This window comes from Rutilus rutilus (genome assembly GCF_951802725.1).
Source record: "Rutilus rutilus genome assembly, chromosome: 19".
NCBI classification, from domain to species: domain Eukaryota; kingdom Metazoa; phylum Chordata; class Actinopteri; order Cypriniformes; family Leuciscidae; genus Rutilus; species Rutilus rutilus.
This window is the reverse complement of record NC_140232.1, coordinates 27,557,711-27,574,091: the sequence shown is the minus strand read 5'-3', so window position 1 is coordinate 27,574,091 and position 16,381 is coordinate 27,557,711. Positions and strand designations below refer to the sequence as shown.

Below are 16,381 nucleotides of genomic sequence, written 5' to 3'. Positions count from 1 at the left end.
ACCTGTATGGGCAGATTGTTCACATGATGTAGGCAAAAGTTTGTATTGTTTACACAACAGATGCACATTCTCATATTTTTTACTGTTAATTATTACCATGTTGGGGTGCATATTTTTCTATGCCTCAACTCAAAATCCCTAATATTGGTTGGATTGCTTGTGTTACATGAGAAAATAAAAAATGTTTTGTCTACCTGATGTAGTAGATTTAATACGGGTGCGGTTCGGGTCACGATCTGTATGTCAAGCGGGCCGGGTCAGGTACGGAATTAAATTAGTGCTGCTGTCGGATAATAGGTCGGGCTGGTGCGAATTTACCAAACAGGACCTGTGCAGGACCCTGTAATTTATTCAGGAGCCTGTTCTGGTGTATTAACCCTCTGGGGACCAAAAACGCGCCCGCGCGTTTTGCTCGTTTTTTTTTTTAGCAATGAAAAATAAACACAAAATGCTCTGTTAATTTTGATCTTTCATTTTCGTGTAATACATCAATCGATCCTGTTCAGTTTCTATTTTTTTTCTGTATACTCACAATAAAAATAAAGTGTTTTGCTTTTTGACAAATAAAGAAAAACTAACATGATGCTATTTCTGCCTTCTCTCTGTCAGTAAACTCCCATTTGAAACGCGTTCGAAAATGATCTATAACTCCGCAAAAATTCAGTCAAACAGGGAAACAGACCCACGGGCATAAAGCTTGAGATCGCAGCTTTTAAATGAAGTAATTTATATAAAAAACAAATATTATCAGCTTCTGTAATCTGTATAAAAAGAGAGCGACTCCAGTCGAGCTCATTACGAGATGATTCACAGTAATTTGACCACGCCCCGGAGAGCGCGTGCTATTCAAACGCAAATTCTGAGAACCATTTCAGTCTGTGAAACGCCCACATCAGTGTAAACAAAGAGGCATAATATAGCCTACCTTATGGAGAAAATTTTCCGTGCTGACATGAGGAGCAGATCCCGCTGAGGAGTGAGGTAGGCTAAGTTATCCTTTCTCAAGTGTTAATGTGGAATAACGTTATAACGTTAGTGTAGGCCTATGTAAACAAAAAGATGAATCGCGTTTCTATAATATGAATCGCGTTTCTGTGAGATGAATGAAGGGTACATATTTGTAAAGACTGTTTAGCCTAAATATGAATCGCGTTTCTGTGAGATGAATGAAGGGTACATATTTGTAAAGACTGTTTACCCTAAATATGAATCGCGTTTCTGTGAGATGAATGAAGGGTACATATTTGTAAAGACTGTTTAGCCTAAATATGAATCGCGTTTCTGTGAGATGAATGAAGGGTACATATTTGTAAAGACTGTTTAGCCTAAATATGAATGAAATTTCTGCTCATATATATAAAATACTATTTTGTCAAAAATAAAGTCATAGACTAAGATGTTCCAATGTTGGCTATATTCAAACTAATGAATACATATGATAAAATGTAGGCCTATAATCTTTTTTCTTTTTTTTTTACAAAGAAAGAGTACTTTTTTTGCAAAAATATTGCTGAAATTTTAATTATTGTTGTAATTGTAACCTTTTTAATAAAATAGCAAAACATATTTACAAGATAGATGTACGCAAAATCTTAAATGGTCAATATAAGTCTTCTTCTAAATATATAGGCTATTTTGTCCTTGCATTGTGGCTCAGTCAGTGTCACACCTGAATGAATGGCTAATTATGCAGAGTCATTATGCAGAGTGGGTGGGACTGGGTAATCTAAGGTGTAAACTACTCCTCCCCCTCGCATATTGGCTTTCCAAGCAAAACCTGTTTTACACCATTTAAATCAATGTATTTTTTTTTGTGAACGATAAAGCAAGACTATTTTCACATAATTTTGAAGCTAGAACTCGAAGAGAAAACATCCATTAGTCAAAAGTCTTGTGGGCACATATTTTGTATGAGTTTTGTGGTCTTATTTCAGCAACTTTCATTTTTATTTTTTTAAATAACCACGCATAAACATTATTCTCTCAAAAATACAAACATCTACATACATGTTGCTCGCATATTATGGTAGGCCTGTTTGTGCTATATAGAGTGAATTTACACCTTTGCCATTAACATGTTTATAAATAACTGAAAAAAGCACAAATGTCAGAGCATGTCAGAACATCTCAAGGGCCCCAAAAACAGCTTGGTCCCCAGAGGGTTAAGCCTGTTATGGTCACATAAAGCAGCACAGGGATTATATATTCAATAGACTTATGTCACAATAAACAAAAAAAGGTAACACTTTATTTTACAGTGTCATTGTTACATATGTTACATGTAATTACTGTAGTAATAACTATACATTTTGCATAATTACATGCAATTAACCCTAAACCAAACCCTCATCCTAATCCTAACCCTATAGTAAGTACTGTACATGTAGTTAATTGTTATTACTCAGTACTTAAATGTATAATTACACTGTAATACTGACACCTTAAAATAAAGTGTAACCCAAAAAACTGTATAAGTTGTATAAGTTGACGGATTTTCCCCAGAATCAAACGAGGGTGTTTTTTTTATTATTAAATGGTGATTGACAGCTTCCCTGAGGCTGTGTGAATGGAAAACAGGCAGTTACCATGGTGAACTCCTATTTCAATGCCCCTGCTGTTCTACTGTAAGTGTAATAGTCCCATCATACCATTAAGGACAATTGTCTAAAAAATAACTTGCCCCTATATGGAAAAACCTTTTTAGAGGGTCAGGGGAGGCTGAGACCTATTCTGGCCCTTGTATATGGGGTTTGACAGCAATAGGTATCCAGATAGCATTCTGAAGAGAGTTTAAAAAATAAAATGTAATTGCAGGGATGCGTATTTACTTCATTGTTGCCTTGACAACAGCAAAATATAACAAGCGACTTTATTTGCAGTTTAATTATTTTTCTAAATTCACTTTTATAAGGTGTTTGAAGACAGATGTGTGTCCACTGTGCCTATAATTGTAAAAGTCCACCTACTCCTTTTTTTATAATCCACATAAATCATAAACAGTCTCTTCAAATGAGTGGTTCCAGAAGCCCCGCCCCTGACTGGTGACGATCTGCCTTATTAACATAGATCCCGCCCTGAGTGAGCCTCAGCAGTCCGCCATTTCTGTTTCCTCACTGTAGCAGCTGGAGAAATACAATGTCTGCGCCAAAATTAAAAAGTTGAATCAATTAACTCCACAACAACTACGGTACATAAATGTATCCACTAACCTTTCAGAAACATCCAGTTGCATTGTAAAAGTTGTAACTTCTTTCTGAGTCTCTCCATCAGTGTCCGACTCCTGCTCGAACATGTAAGGCTGAACATGGCTACAATTTCTGTCATTTTGGCTGCGTGACATTTTCCAGTTTTGTTGTTGCTGGAGTATCTGTAGCACGAGCTGCAAAGGATCCACCCAAAGTGGGCTGGGAGCAGCAGCTCATTTGCATTTAAAGGGACACACAAAAACGGCGTGTTTTTGCTCACACTGAAATAGGGGCAAAATTAATATTATATTATCCGTTGGGTATTTTGAGCTGAAACTTCACAGACACATTCTGGGGACACCAGAGACTTGCATTACATCTTGTGAAAAGGGGCATAATTGGTCCCCTGTAAGTTATTTCATGTTGATGTCGAAAAAATATTTTATCATTATAAATGTTTTGAATACTCTTAACTCAGATTTGTGAAATGCTCACCTGTTTGGCAAGTTTTTGTCATGTTCTAACAATAAAGAGCAGTTTAAACCTAAATAACCGGTCTAGTTTCTACTCAGGAGCAAAATTCTGCCTTTAAACTTGAAAGAAATAAAGATTTGACATTTATCGTGATAATTATCGATATCGACTGATATGAAAGATTTTATTGTGATATTTTTTTGCCCATATTGCCCAGCCCTATCGTGTGCTAACCTGGCTTGATGCAACACATTTCAAGCGATGTGTGGTTTTTCTGTCGCACTGAAAGCAAAAAATCACAGCAAAATCATTGCCAGTCAGAATATATTTGATGTTTATGATGAGTTTTCCTCATGGATATATAAAAAAAAAACACTTTATACAAAGTTTCAGATAATATTTTAGTAGTTTGCTTTGGCTTCAATACAATAATAATCTAAAAGTCCATTACATTTTCCAGACAACATGGTTTCTTTATAATTATCAGACTTTTTCTCACACAGTATAATTCTTTATATTAAAAGTCTTTAGACTTTTTTTAGACCAAAGACTTTTGCAGAAACGTTGTGAAAGAAAATGCATACTCGTTTGACTTTTGCAGATGACAGAAATGCAAATCATCCGACTGTCAATATGCTTTTATTTATTAGAGGTTTGGTTTATTCATTTGTTAATTTATTTAGTTTATAGTAAAATAGCTATTTAATATTAAAAGACAATAAAATATAAATAATTTGGTACTTCTATTCTCAGTGCTAAAAAGAGCCACCACCATAAAGAGAAGAGGGGTGGATGATGTTCGGAGAGCTCCAGAGGAACAGTATGCTGACATCTCGTCTGTAGGTGAGTGGCTTCCTTCCCCAACTCAACCTCATATCCTGTCTAAATGATGCCCTGACCCTCAAAATACGGTGCATATTTACCTGTGCGTCAGTATGTGTATTCAGATTAAATTCACATAGAACTGAAATCATATCCTAATTCATTTAAGAAGTATACAAAAGTGGTTTTAATTTGTTTTGTTCATCAGGGATGCCATTGAACAGAGTCAGCATACGCAGTGTTAAACGAGGACCAACATCCTATTTCCAACGGAAAGAACGCATGCTACGGATCTCCATTCGCCGTATGGTGAAGACTCACACCTTCTACTGGATTGTTCTGGGTCTGGTGGCCCTCAACACTCTCTGTGTTGCCATCGTACATCACAAACAGCCTCAGTGGTTGTCTAGTCTTCTCTGTAAGACCACAACCAAAATGAAACTTTTCACGCTATGCGTATGCTGTCATACATGATCAAAAGTCATAACCTTAAAGTGGTTCCTATTCTATTACAGACTATGCAGAATTCCTGTTTCTGGGTCTGTTTCTTACTGAGATGTTTCTGAAGATGTATGGACTCGGGCCCAGACTCTATTTCCACTCATCCTTCAACTGCTTTGATTGTGGGGTAAGTGTATTTTCTGTCTTCCTTCCCATAAACCTCTTTGAAACGAAGATGGCACAACAGGGCAAGTGTCGAAGAGGATCAAGGTGGTGACTCCTAAAATTAGTGTTCAAGACATTTTTTTTATCAAGAAACATAAAAGACATGGTAAGAAATAAGAGCAGATGAAACTGTAGATCTTATTTGATCTTTTAACACTCTGGGCACTATGAACACGTCTCTTATTGGAGGACCCAGCCCTGAATATCAATATGTTGCTTAAAACTAATTAAAATTCAGTTTTAGTTCTGGACTGTGCCACTTAATATATAATGATTCTCTGTTGGCTAATCTTTATTTTTAATCAGAACATTTGTAGCTGGCCCTTTCCATGAATACATATCCCATTACAGTTTTCTGTTTTAAAACTATAAAGCTTGTGTGATCAAATATCATCTAACATTCAGTTTATTTAACATGAAAAGTAGCTGGTTTTAAGTCAATCATTTAATTAGTCAATTATTTAATTATTTAAATGTCTGTATGGTGACTTTGGCCCACATCAGAGGTCTTGACTTTATTGAATGTTACCAACAATTAACTTCTGCGTGAGTTGTCCTCCATACATCGCTACACTATTGACAGCAGACAATGGACCTTTTTTCCTGTGAAATTTTGCTAATGTGACTGCACCTTTAGACAGTATTTTTGGACGTCATGGACATGTTCGAAGAGGTGTAATTCCTGATTTCCTTCCAGGTGATAGTAGGCAGCATTTTTGAGGTGCTCTGGGGGTTCTTCAGACCTGGCACATCCTTTGGCATCAGCGTTCTGCGTGCCTTGCGGTTGTTGAGAATTTTCAAGGTCACCAAGTAAGTGCAAGCTTGCCTGGACAGCCCTTTGGGTTTGTTTGCCTCTTCTAGAGGCAATAATCTGTTTATTGGCTTTGCTCAGTTCTGGATGTCCCCATGTTGAACTTGAGATGCTGCATTTATGTGTTGTTAAGGTACTGGGCATCCCTGAGGAATCTGGTTGTGTCTCTGATGAACTCCATGAAGTCCATTATCAGTTTGCTCTTCCTGCTTTTCCTCTTCATTGTGGTCTTTGCACTTCTGGGCATGCAGGTCTTTGGTGGAAGGTAATATCTCACCAGTCTGAGCACAGATGACCCCTGTTGACATAGTTTTAAATTTGGATTTTTGTATAAAAATATCTTAATGCTACACCTGTAGTTTTGAGTAGAGCTGTGCAGCGGAGCCAATATCCATATCTGTTTTTGTATCTGTAACAATCTCAAAATGTTCATATCTGTTATCGGAAACGGGCGGGGCTTTAAGTCCGTAAAATTACTTGAGAAGTAATTCTTTAATTGTAATTCTGTTCTCTTCATAGTTATCATTTAACAAACATGCCTTGTATAACTAATAAAATAATAATTTTCTTAATTATAATTATAACCTTTCTTTAAATATCTTCTAATAGTCGCGGTTGTGCTTCGGGCGACCCACCTTGGGGAACTTTCACTATTCTGATTAATAAATAGATTTGTATAGACAGTTCAGTTCAGTTCAGTTCATCTTTATTCATTTCCCGAAGGCAATTTGGTTGCAGCAAACAAGCATACACATAAAACAGACGGCAACATGGCTATTTGATTTGCGATCACACTGTGCTCATTTCATTCATAGTTTACACATATTCACTTCACACTCATTATGGCATAGTGATTTAGTGGTTTATGTATAAACCTATACAGTGCGATACACTGGCTCACCTGTTATCTAGCAAACACGAGCAGTGACTGTGTCTGCTGAATATCTTTCCTATTATTCGGTAGAATTTGTTTTTTAAGCCAGGCTACAGGCACATCCCTAGTTATGAGCTGCTCTTTTATGTCATATGCAATAACAATATAAGATCCCGAGCCTGCTTTGTGTTCAGTCCACCATATTAAACATGCCAACAAATTTCATGCTAAAAAGTAGTGCTTAAAGTGGAACCATAACCCTGTGTGACAGGTGTAGCAAGACAATAGATAATAGATCAGGTTCTCCAGTTGGCGAAAAGCAAATAATCTATAATTCAGTAACTTGGTCAGACACATATTGAATAAAATGGCTCACACACAGATGTCACATTTTCTTTCTTTCTTTTTTTTTTCTCTCCACAGGTTCATTTTTGAAGACTATACACCAACAAATTTTGACACTTTTCCAGCAGCCATCATGACAGTGTTTCAAGTAAGATTCCATCCAGTTGTAATCTGAGTATAATGCATGACTCCGGAAGTGGCTTAGAAGGAAGACTAATTAATTAGACCAAGATTTAATTGCACAGATAAACAGGAAATTTGGATCAGAGCAAGAACAAAAACATACTTAGTCACAAAACAGAATCTGTCATCCCTTTATTAATGATGAAAATGTATAAATATACAGCAGTCCAGCACAGAGAAAAAACACCCTGAAATTTAGATAGTAGTAGGCTTAAACAAAATGTGTTGATTTTGTTTTTTTGGCAATTTTGTAGGAAAATAAGTGACCTAAAAGCGGTAAAATATGTTATTGGAACTCCGTTTATTGGTAGCTGAAAGGTTTATCAAATTAGCCAAAATATTTCATAAACAAACATGCACGGGGAAGAATTTGTTGAATTTTAGTGTTCCTATTGTGTGAAAATATGAGGAGATCTCTGTTGAGTTACTCGGGCATAGATTCCATGTGGGCTTGGAATAAGTTCACAGTGTTTCTAGATTCTCACTGGCGAGGACTGGAATGAAGTCATGTACAATGGCATCCGGTCTCAAGGTGGAGTGAAGTCGGGGATGTGGTCGTCTGTCTACTTCATTGTTCTGACTTTGTTTGGAAATTGTATCCTTCATTTATTCTTTCTCTATTCTCTATACAGGTATATCCTATCTGGTATATGGCATATACAGTATTAAATGTACTCATTGTCCGGTGCACAAATGTAAAATCTTTGAAAATATGAAGATGTGGCTGTGATTCATTTGAACAGTTTCAGAGCTGTTTCACTTTCGCTTTCTGGGGGGTTATCCTTGAAAAAAATCATTTGATGTTCTTCAGGGTTTCACTGAAGTCTACATGAAATCAAAATTTGGTTGTTAAATTTCTTAATACACATTCCTGTTCTTACTGTGCATGAGGCATCACTACAACTTCATAGTCTTTCATCAAAACGTAACTTCCTCTGCTTTTTACCTTACATTACTAAGCTTATTTTCTTGAACTTTCCAACCAAGATTAGTGCATGTTGACTTTAAAGTCTGTGCTGGTATTATAATTTGCTGGTTTGAATGTGTTATTCTTAGTTTTGGTGGTTATTTCTGCATAACTCATTGTTTTGAGTCAAAATCCTTGATAAAATGGTCAGATACACTACTCAACGTCTTCTTGGCTATCGCTGTTGACAATTTGGCCAATGCCCAGGAGCTCACAAAGGTATATCCAGCATAGTTCTTTTAGCTTTATATGTTAAAGGATTTGTTAGGCTGTTGAATAATGAATAACGCCTTGCTATTCCAAAGGATGAAGAGGAGGAGGAAGCAGCATTTAATCAGAAACATGCCCTGCAGAAAGCCAAGGAGGTTGGGCCCATGTCCTCTTTCATGTGCTCAGAGTAAGTGAACCAAGTATACCCTTGCCTGCTGCATTTGCCCTCTCACAGAGATGCTAATATACCTACTAACTAACATACTAACACTAGTCTTGTGTCTGGGATGTTTTTTAGTGTGGTTTCAGCGATAAAATTGGCACATCTGCCAAAGTATACCTGTAGGACTTTCCAGCTGCAGTACCTGGCCAAGTTTACTTAGATGAACATGCTAGTTTGACTCTACAGGGACATTACTGTACTTTTGCTAGAATATGTAAACAATTGAAGTCTTTGCTTCTACAAATATCTCTTTCGCTCTGTACCCTTCAAATCAAATGTTACACAGTTTTTGAGCTAAAATGTGAAAAAACCCAAGCTAGACTGAACAGCTTTGAATTGATTCAGTGGTGGGATGCAAATTTCTGCTTAATGAGAGTAATTTAGAAATAAGTATTAAAACTTTGAGGGCTTCGCTTTCCTGGCAAGTATGCAAGAGGCAGTTACTTGAGACCAACAAGACTGTGTTACCCATTGTTGAGGGTTGTACACAATGTTCTTTCGGTTGATTACTTAGGGATTTTTTGGGCTCTTTATTCTCGAAGCACAATAATTTGCTTCAAAATCAACAGCAAGTTGTCATAGCAACCGGCAAGCTTCCCAGTCTTTGCAGGGATGAGTCTGTTCTGTTGTCATAGAGACTATTTTGTTCCCATCAAAAGGAGAATTACAGAGTTTTGAATGCCTTTACATTGGTCAGCCAAGATATGTATTTGTATGTTATCTCCTTTGCAAGAACTGAAGAGGCATCCAGATGCCTTAATCTCAAGACATATAAAGAGATTCAGATGTCTAAAATTGGAGATTAAAGTTTCTATTACCGGAGCTCACACACAGATGCATCTTTCTGTGATTTTGGGAACTAAACACTGCATGGATGTGATGTCAGACTCCTGGAGTTGAGCATGTGCAAGCCAGGATGACTGGCCATATGTGTCCTCAACGTTACAATCCAACCACCTTTACATCTCTTGATTGATCATAGATACTTTAGAAGCTCACTTTTATGCTTTTTCTTTTCATTGATAGCATAATACATTTAACATGACTTGAGTGAGTTTGATTTGCTGATGTTGATTTGAGTGAGTATATCACTGAATTTCCTGTAAGCATGGATTCACCTCTACAAACATGTTGTTTTATACTGGAGGTGATATATAGGGTTCGTTCTGAGCCCAGCTGCAATACGTGTCGTAACTAGAAAGGGCGAAAAAATGAGCCAAGGTTTCAGTCAAGAAATGTAAAAGCAGGATCCAAAATTAACTTTTTGCTACACCTGCCTATGGCGAGTAATATGAGAAAGATTAATGGAGTTACGTATTTCTTAACAGTCATGAATATGTATACATTTTATCCTTTTGACAATTGAATTATTTAGCTGTTTTCCTTGCCTATTAGTGGCATCTTGTGTCACTCACAGGATCATGAACAAGATGAGTCAGTTTTCATCTCTGTCATTTTGTGGCTCTGTGTGTCACCACATGGAGTTCTGGAGAAAAATAATTAATCCCAGCCTCCTAGATAAAACATTTTTATGCCATGTTTCCCTTTGAGATTAAAGTTTTTAGAAGACACATGAGTTGTGTGAGATAAGTTTAGTTAGTATTGTTAGTTTGTATATTTTTGATTTAAAGACATTCACTCACATCTCTTACATAATTCTTACAGTTTGAATTTAATTGCATCATAATACATAATTTCTTATAGTTACTGGCCATTGGCAAATTTTACACAAATCCAGTTCTTATTTGCATTTGGTGCATGGCACGTGTTATATTTGGACCCTGTGTAAACATTGGTTTAATATATATATTATATTATTTTGGGCATGCTCACAATTTGCAATAACTAATAACAAATGTTTGTGATGAGTGTTATTGTATAGAAAAGAGGCTTATTTTGTCATTATTGAGCAATAAGATTTTAAATGTTTGCTGGACAATTACTGAAAACAAAAACAAACAAAAAACACTCTGTATGAAGCAATGGAGGCCATGCCTTTGTCACAACAAATTGGTATGATGTGAATACCACAGGGTCTCTTCTCTACTGCATTTTGGGATATAATGTGAGAGCTGGTTGTCAGTGAACTCAGACTGGAAATTGTGGCCTGTGGCATTTGGATTTTGCATGTTTACTTTAAAACTAAACAGAGGCTGTTGTAGCATGTCCGAAAGTGCTTGACGAGAACTGAGAAATGAATGCATGTCTTCAGTGAGCATGACAATTATGGACGTCATACCTGGGAAATGCATTATGTATGACTAGTTGACTACTAAATTAATCAGGGTGCTCTCTTTCTGATATTGTGTGCTTATGCATATGAATCCCATTTATATATGTCTTATATCTGTGCCATGTTTCTTACTGTCTCAGCATTTCAAAATGTTCCAGAATACTGTATTTGTTGCTTCTAATATATCTACCATCATGTTTTCATGTTACGCTTTGCTGCCTTGTTACACAGCCCAAAACTTGTAATTGTTTTAAAACTTTGTGTAACTTTAATTTATTATCAACAATTGTATAAATGCAACATGTTAAATGTAAAAAAAAAAAACATTTAAATGTTAAATGTTTTTTTTTTTTTTTTTTAATGGCATTGGCATAAACAGAGCATTGGAATACTAATGAAACAATATATTTGTAAAAACATTTGTCACTGACCTTTTTGGGCTGTGATTCTTGGCTTGTTTTGTCCTTGTTCTCGAAAGCACTAATGTCTTGTTTTCAACCAATCGCTCATTGATTACACGGACCTCACAAGAGTACAAGTGCCAGTAAGTAATAGTCTGTTATTTCAATTTTAACATTCAGCACCGCCTAATTTATCAATCTGGGTGAAGCTTTCTGTTCTGCCATCTTTATTAAATGTCTGATTTCACATTTTCAAGTCTGATCTTTGGTTGGAATTTGATTAGTCAATTTCCCGCAATGATATTTCACTCTTTTTTCTCTCTCCATTCTGAATCAACTCTATTTCCAGTTTCGCTGTTTTGTTTTTCACTTTTATATCGCAACTCTATCCAGTTGTTTTCCATCTCTGCTGTCCTTACCAGCTGGACCATGAATTCCAGTCACACAAAAACACAAAGTCACAAAAACAGAATTAAAGGACCCTTTCTACCATGAGTTGCAAAGTACTTGTTAAAAGCAATCTATTAAATATTTTGCACTCAGTTCTCATATTCAGCTATCCTGCTGACTAGACCACCTGGTCACCATCATGTTGTTGTTTTTTTAATGCCGGTCCCCTACACATTTATTAACTAACCAGTATAATGTTCATGGTGAACCAGCTTTCAATTAAATTTTTGAAGGCAGTGGTTCTCAATTGGTCGGTTGCAGGTTTGTTTGGGTAAACTCTAAATATGAACATACACATAATATTTTTAGAAAAGCAATATAAATAGGCATATTAATAAAAAAATAAAATAAAAAGGTTTAGTAATTTTGAACAAAAAAATGTTCACGCAAATTCATCTGTCACTTGGTAGAAGGTGTGTTTAGTGCAATGAATTATTGGCTGCCAAGAGCAGGAGACCATCGATATTCAAGATACATTTTGAAACCAAACATTCAAACTGTATAAAGTTTTGCTATTCAGCCGTAATATCTGTTGATTTTGCATATTGTTGGGCCTAAACAGCTCATGTAATATTAATACTTTTCATTGTTTGATTTTAAGGATGTTTCTGGTTACTTCAAATAAACATTTCTTAGAAGGCAAGAAATTATTTTATTTTTTTATAAAAACCAATAAAACAATTAATGAAAAAAAAAATGTATGCTAAACTTTTATTAAGGTCTTCCAATGTAATATAGAGTCTTAAAGCGAAACCAACTGAGAACCACTGGACTAAGCTAGTCTTTTCTGAAGGGTAGAAAGGGTTTAGCGCTTTGAGTTTGAGAAAGGTACATTACAACTCAAATATATTATTATTATTATTATTATTTTGTACTGCTAATGATTGATAAGGTAATGAAAACAATTGTTGTGGCATGGTTGTTGAAATATTTATTTTGCCACCCAGTATCATTGAGTGTCCTCTCTCTTTTTTCCTCAGGAGGAGGAGGAGGCCCTACCTGTACAGGAAGCGTGCAATTCACCGGAGCCGTGCGGCCTATTCCTTCGAGGATTCGGAGAGTCTGGCTGATGCTCGTCCACTCAATGCCTCTAACTCTTTCATGTCCAGGAGAGAGAGAAGGAGGAGGTTGACCATGTCAGTTTGGGAGCAGAGGACCAGCCAACTGCGCCGCCACAGGCAGATGTCCAGCCGTGAGATCCTGTTCAGCAGCCCGAGTGAAGAGCACGATGGACCACCTGGCTGCCTTCACAACCAGACCACAGGGATATCTCCATCTGACAGCAAGCACAAAGCCATCGAGACCACTACAACCACCGGCATGCCGGAGGCTACCTTAGAGCCACCCATGCCTATGGACATGCCTGTCGATGAGCAATCTCAGTCCATTTCTATCCCCGAACCCCCTTTAGCGATTCCAATACCAGAGCCACCAATGCCTGCCGACATATCCTTTCCTGAACCCCCAGTGACGCTGAATCTACCCCTAACAGAGCCGTCTGAATCAAAGACCTCACCCGAGCGTTCTCTAGACAACAACCATTGCCCCAGACTGAATGGGAACAGGCGGCAACGGGCAGTCCGTAAGTACAGGCCTCCTGCGATGGGGGACACGCTGACCCCTGATATGGGGCCCAGATCACGACGCCCACGCCACCGCGAATCTCACACAGATGCAAGGGGCAAAGAGACACAACAGGGAGACGATGGTGTTGACAGTAGAGAACAAAGGCCCGGGAATGAGGGAGATGAAAAGGAATCAAAGAATGATGGAGGGATCAGTCCAGATGGCAGAGTGCTTGAACAGAGGTGATTTGTTTAATTATTTGTCGTTTTGTTTTTATATGCCCTTTTGATTTATATAATTGTTAAAATTATATATACACTACAATTTAAAAGTTTAGTGTCAGAACAATTGTTTTTAAAGAAATTAATTGCATGTTATTGTTGTACAGTGTTGTAGAACAGACGTGAAAGTCATGGTCACCACAAACCTTATTTTATTCAAATCAAAAGCTACTTTAAAACAAACCATTCGATTTTTTGAGGAAACTAGCAAATTGGCCTTCGAGGTCTACCTACAAATTGACATAATGACTGGACAGCTCTATTCACATCACAACATAGTGACATCTTAAATTAATTTAACATATACCTAACTATTTTTATGGCCAAGTACACAGTATTCCTTGTTGAGAGTCTGGAGAGAGAAATTGTGCTATTAACCTCTCCCCTTCCACAGGCAGAACAAACCAAACAACTCTGAATCAGAGACAAAACCAGCCAATTCACCCTGCAAAAACCCACCTCAGGACTCAGAACCTGCAACTCTACAGCTCACTGAGAGCACACTCCAGCAGTCCCCACAGCGCACTATGGGTGCCGGCGAGACAGATAATAACAACCACAGATCCTTGAATCAGGATAAGTCATCGCTTAACACCAGCATCATGATAGAAGTCACCGACACTCAGCCATCCATGGAGCTGACCTCTATTACGGGTTTGTGCATCCCTGCACCTCTGATAACCCTATTGATAAGACCAGCTTAGACTAATTACTGCTGGTTAGTACTGGATTGGTGCTGGTCTAGCTAGAGGAGCAGAGCCAAGCTGTTTGTTCACCAGCAAAGACATGGCCATTAGCTTGGTCTTTCTGGTGAAGCTGGTTGGCAAAGGAAATTTTGCAGATTAAGTTACTTAAAATTCCTTGAAACACCACCATCCAATAACATGACCTGTAAGATTTTTCAGTAGGGAAAGTACACAAATATAAACTGAGATGATTTTATGTTACCTAGATATTTTTAATATCATTTTCAAATAATATCTATTTTTTTCTAATATATACCTTGATTTATTAGGTAATAGTAAAGACATGGAGGCCTCAAAGCCAGAGAAAGAAGAAGAGGAAACCCCAGATGCGCCCAAAGCCCCTCCACCTGTCAGCATGTTCATCTTCAAACCCAACAACCCGTAAGGCTGGATGTTTGTGGAGCCACAGCTGTATTCTATATTTTTATGAATATGTTTTTGCTTCATCTCTCACTCTCTCTATTCCTCATCTCTTCCACAGGGTCCGCAGGGCCTGCCACTACATTGTCAATCTTCGTTATTTCGAGATGTCAATCCTTCTTGTGATCACTGCCAGCAGTATTGCTTTGGCTGCCGAAGACCCCGTCAACACTAATTCGGACTGGAACAAAGTAAGAATGCATCTCCACCACCCTGTCTCCATTTTCCAATAATTGTGTATACAAATGTAAAACGTTTTGCTATATTTCTTATAAGGAAGCTTACAAACAATTCTGAGTTGAAATTACCTCTGGTAATTTACCTGTTTCGTTGATATTTACATTACTAAAGGGTGGATATTGGATATTTATAAGAATATAAAATAAAACAAACTCTGATGGTACCACTACCTTATTTTTCTTTTATATATACTTTTATTATAATACTTTTATGTTCATCTCAGTTTCACTTTGAAAGCTGTAATACTGTAGGTTAGTTGACATTGATGTTTTTTGGACAATTTACATGTTCTGCATTGTGACAAGCTATACTCTTGTAAACAGCAAGTTTCTATTATGCATGCAAGTTTCATGACCTCCTTTCAATTGAGAGACTATGTGGAATATTTATACTTAAAAAAAATGTTGTCACCTTAAAAGTAAATGTTGACCTGGCACAACACCTAAAATATTCGCTTTCCATAATACATTCATAGAAAAATAATCTAAAATACTGATGATGATTTAAAAAAGATGATTGATTAAAAAAGGCTTGTAAGCATGATTTAACAACCCAGTATCATTACAAATACAATATATATTTCTTATTTTGAACAAAGAAAAAAAGGAATTTATTTTACATTTTTGGCATTGAAAATAGATCAGTAGACCTGTTTGAGTGTCTTTGGTCCTGATGATATTGTTCCCTGTGGGTCTTGAAGTGTTTGGCATTATTCACTAATAGAAATGAGATTTTTGTTGCAGGTTTTAAATTTCCCTTGTGAAAGTGCACCAGCTGTATGAAGCCATAGCTAATTACATGCTAAGACCCTTTCAGTAATAGTTGATGAGATCTTGTGTGTATGTAAACAAATGACGTAAACGATGCTCTAGATGTAGAGAACAGCTGAAGACGAAGCCTCTTTCCCTCTCAGAAACGCACACACTAGGATTTAAACTGAAAGAGTGAGAGTGCTTTCACTGCTGTGATGTAGTTAGTAGATCCATCATGAGAATACCAACATTCTGGCTTGATAAAATTTAGCAGTCTTTGACAAACAATGCTAATGCCCTAAAGTCCCATGCATGCTGTAGCCTCACTTTCCATGTTTGCTAAAGCTGACATTGTTATCAATTTTTTATTTGTTTCTATGTTCAATAGGTGCTGCGATATTTTGATTATGTATTCACTGGCGTCTTCACGTTTGAAATGATAATCAAGGTGAGTTCCTGGATCATTCTTGGGTTCCTCTATGTTCCCTAAAGACTTTATAAAAAAATTCAAATTAAGCTATATATAATGTAT

The 16,381-nt window shown here is 36.9% G+C and overlaps 1 protein-coding gene across 1 annotated transcript in view; it reads left to right on the top strand.

Annotated features, from left to right (window-relative positions):
• cacna1ea (calcium channel, voltage-dependent, R type, alpha 1E subunit a) overlaps positions 1–16,381 on the top strand; it is a gene marked incomplete at its 5' end in the record, with an annotated part of 136,382 nt that overhangs the window by 97,543 nt on the left and 22,458 nt on the right. Inside the window, 14 exons of the mRNA XM_084388569.1 lie at positions 4,413–4,502; positions 4,690–4,899; positions 4,997–5,109; positions 5,845–5,957; positions 6,092–6,223; positions 7,256–7,325; positions 7,838–7,955; positions 8,479–8,546; positions 8,633–8,724; positions 12,825–13,652; positions 14,086–14,345; positions 14,707–14,818; positions 14,919–15,048; positions 16,238–16,297. Of these exons, the coding sequence (XP_084244695.1) occupies positions 4,413–4,502; positions 4,690–4,899; positions 4,997–5,109; positions 5,845–5,957; positions 6,092–6,223; positions 7,256–7,325; positions 7,838–7,955; positions 8,479–8,546; positions 8,633–8,724; positions 12,825–13,652; positions 14,086–14,345; positions 14,707–14,818; positions 14,919–15,048; positions 16,238–16,297 (2,396 nt within the window). The remainder of the gene's footprint in view (positions 1–4,412; positions 4,503–4,689; positions 4,900–4,996; positions 5,110–5,844; positions 5,958–6,091; positions 6,224–7,255; positions 7,326–7,837; positions 7,956–8,478; positions 8,547–8,632; positions 8,725–12,824; positions 13,653–14,085; positions 14,346–14,706; positions 14,819–14,918; positions 15,049–16,237; positions 16,298–16,381) is intronic.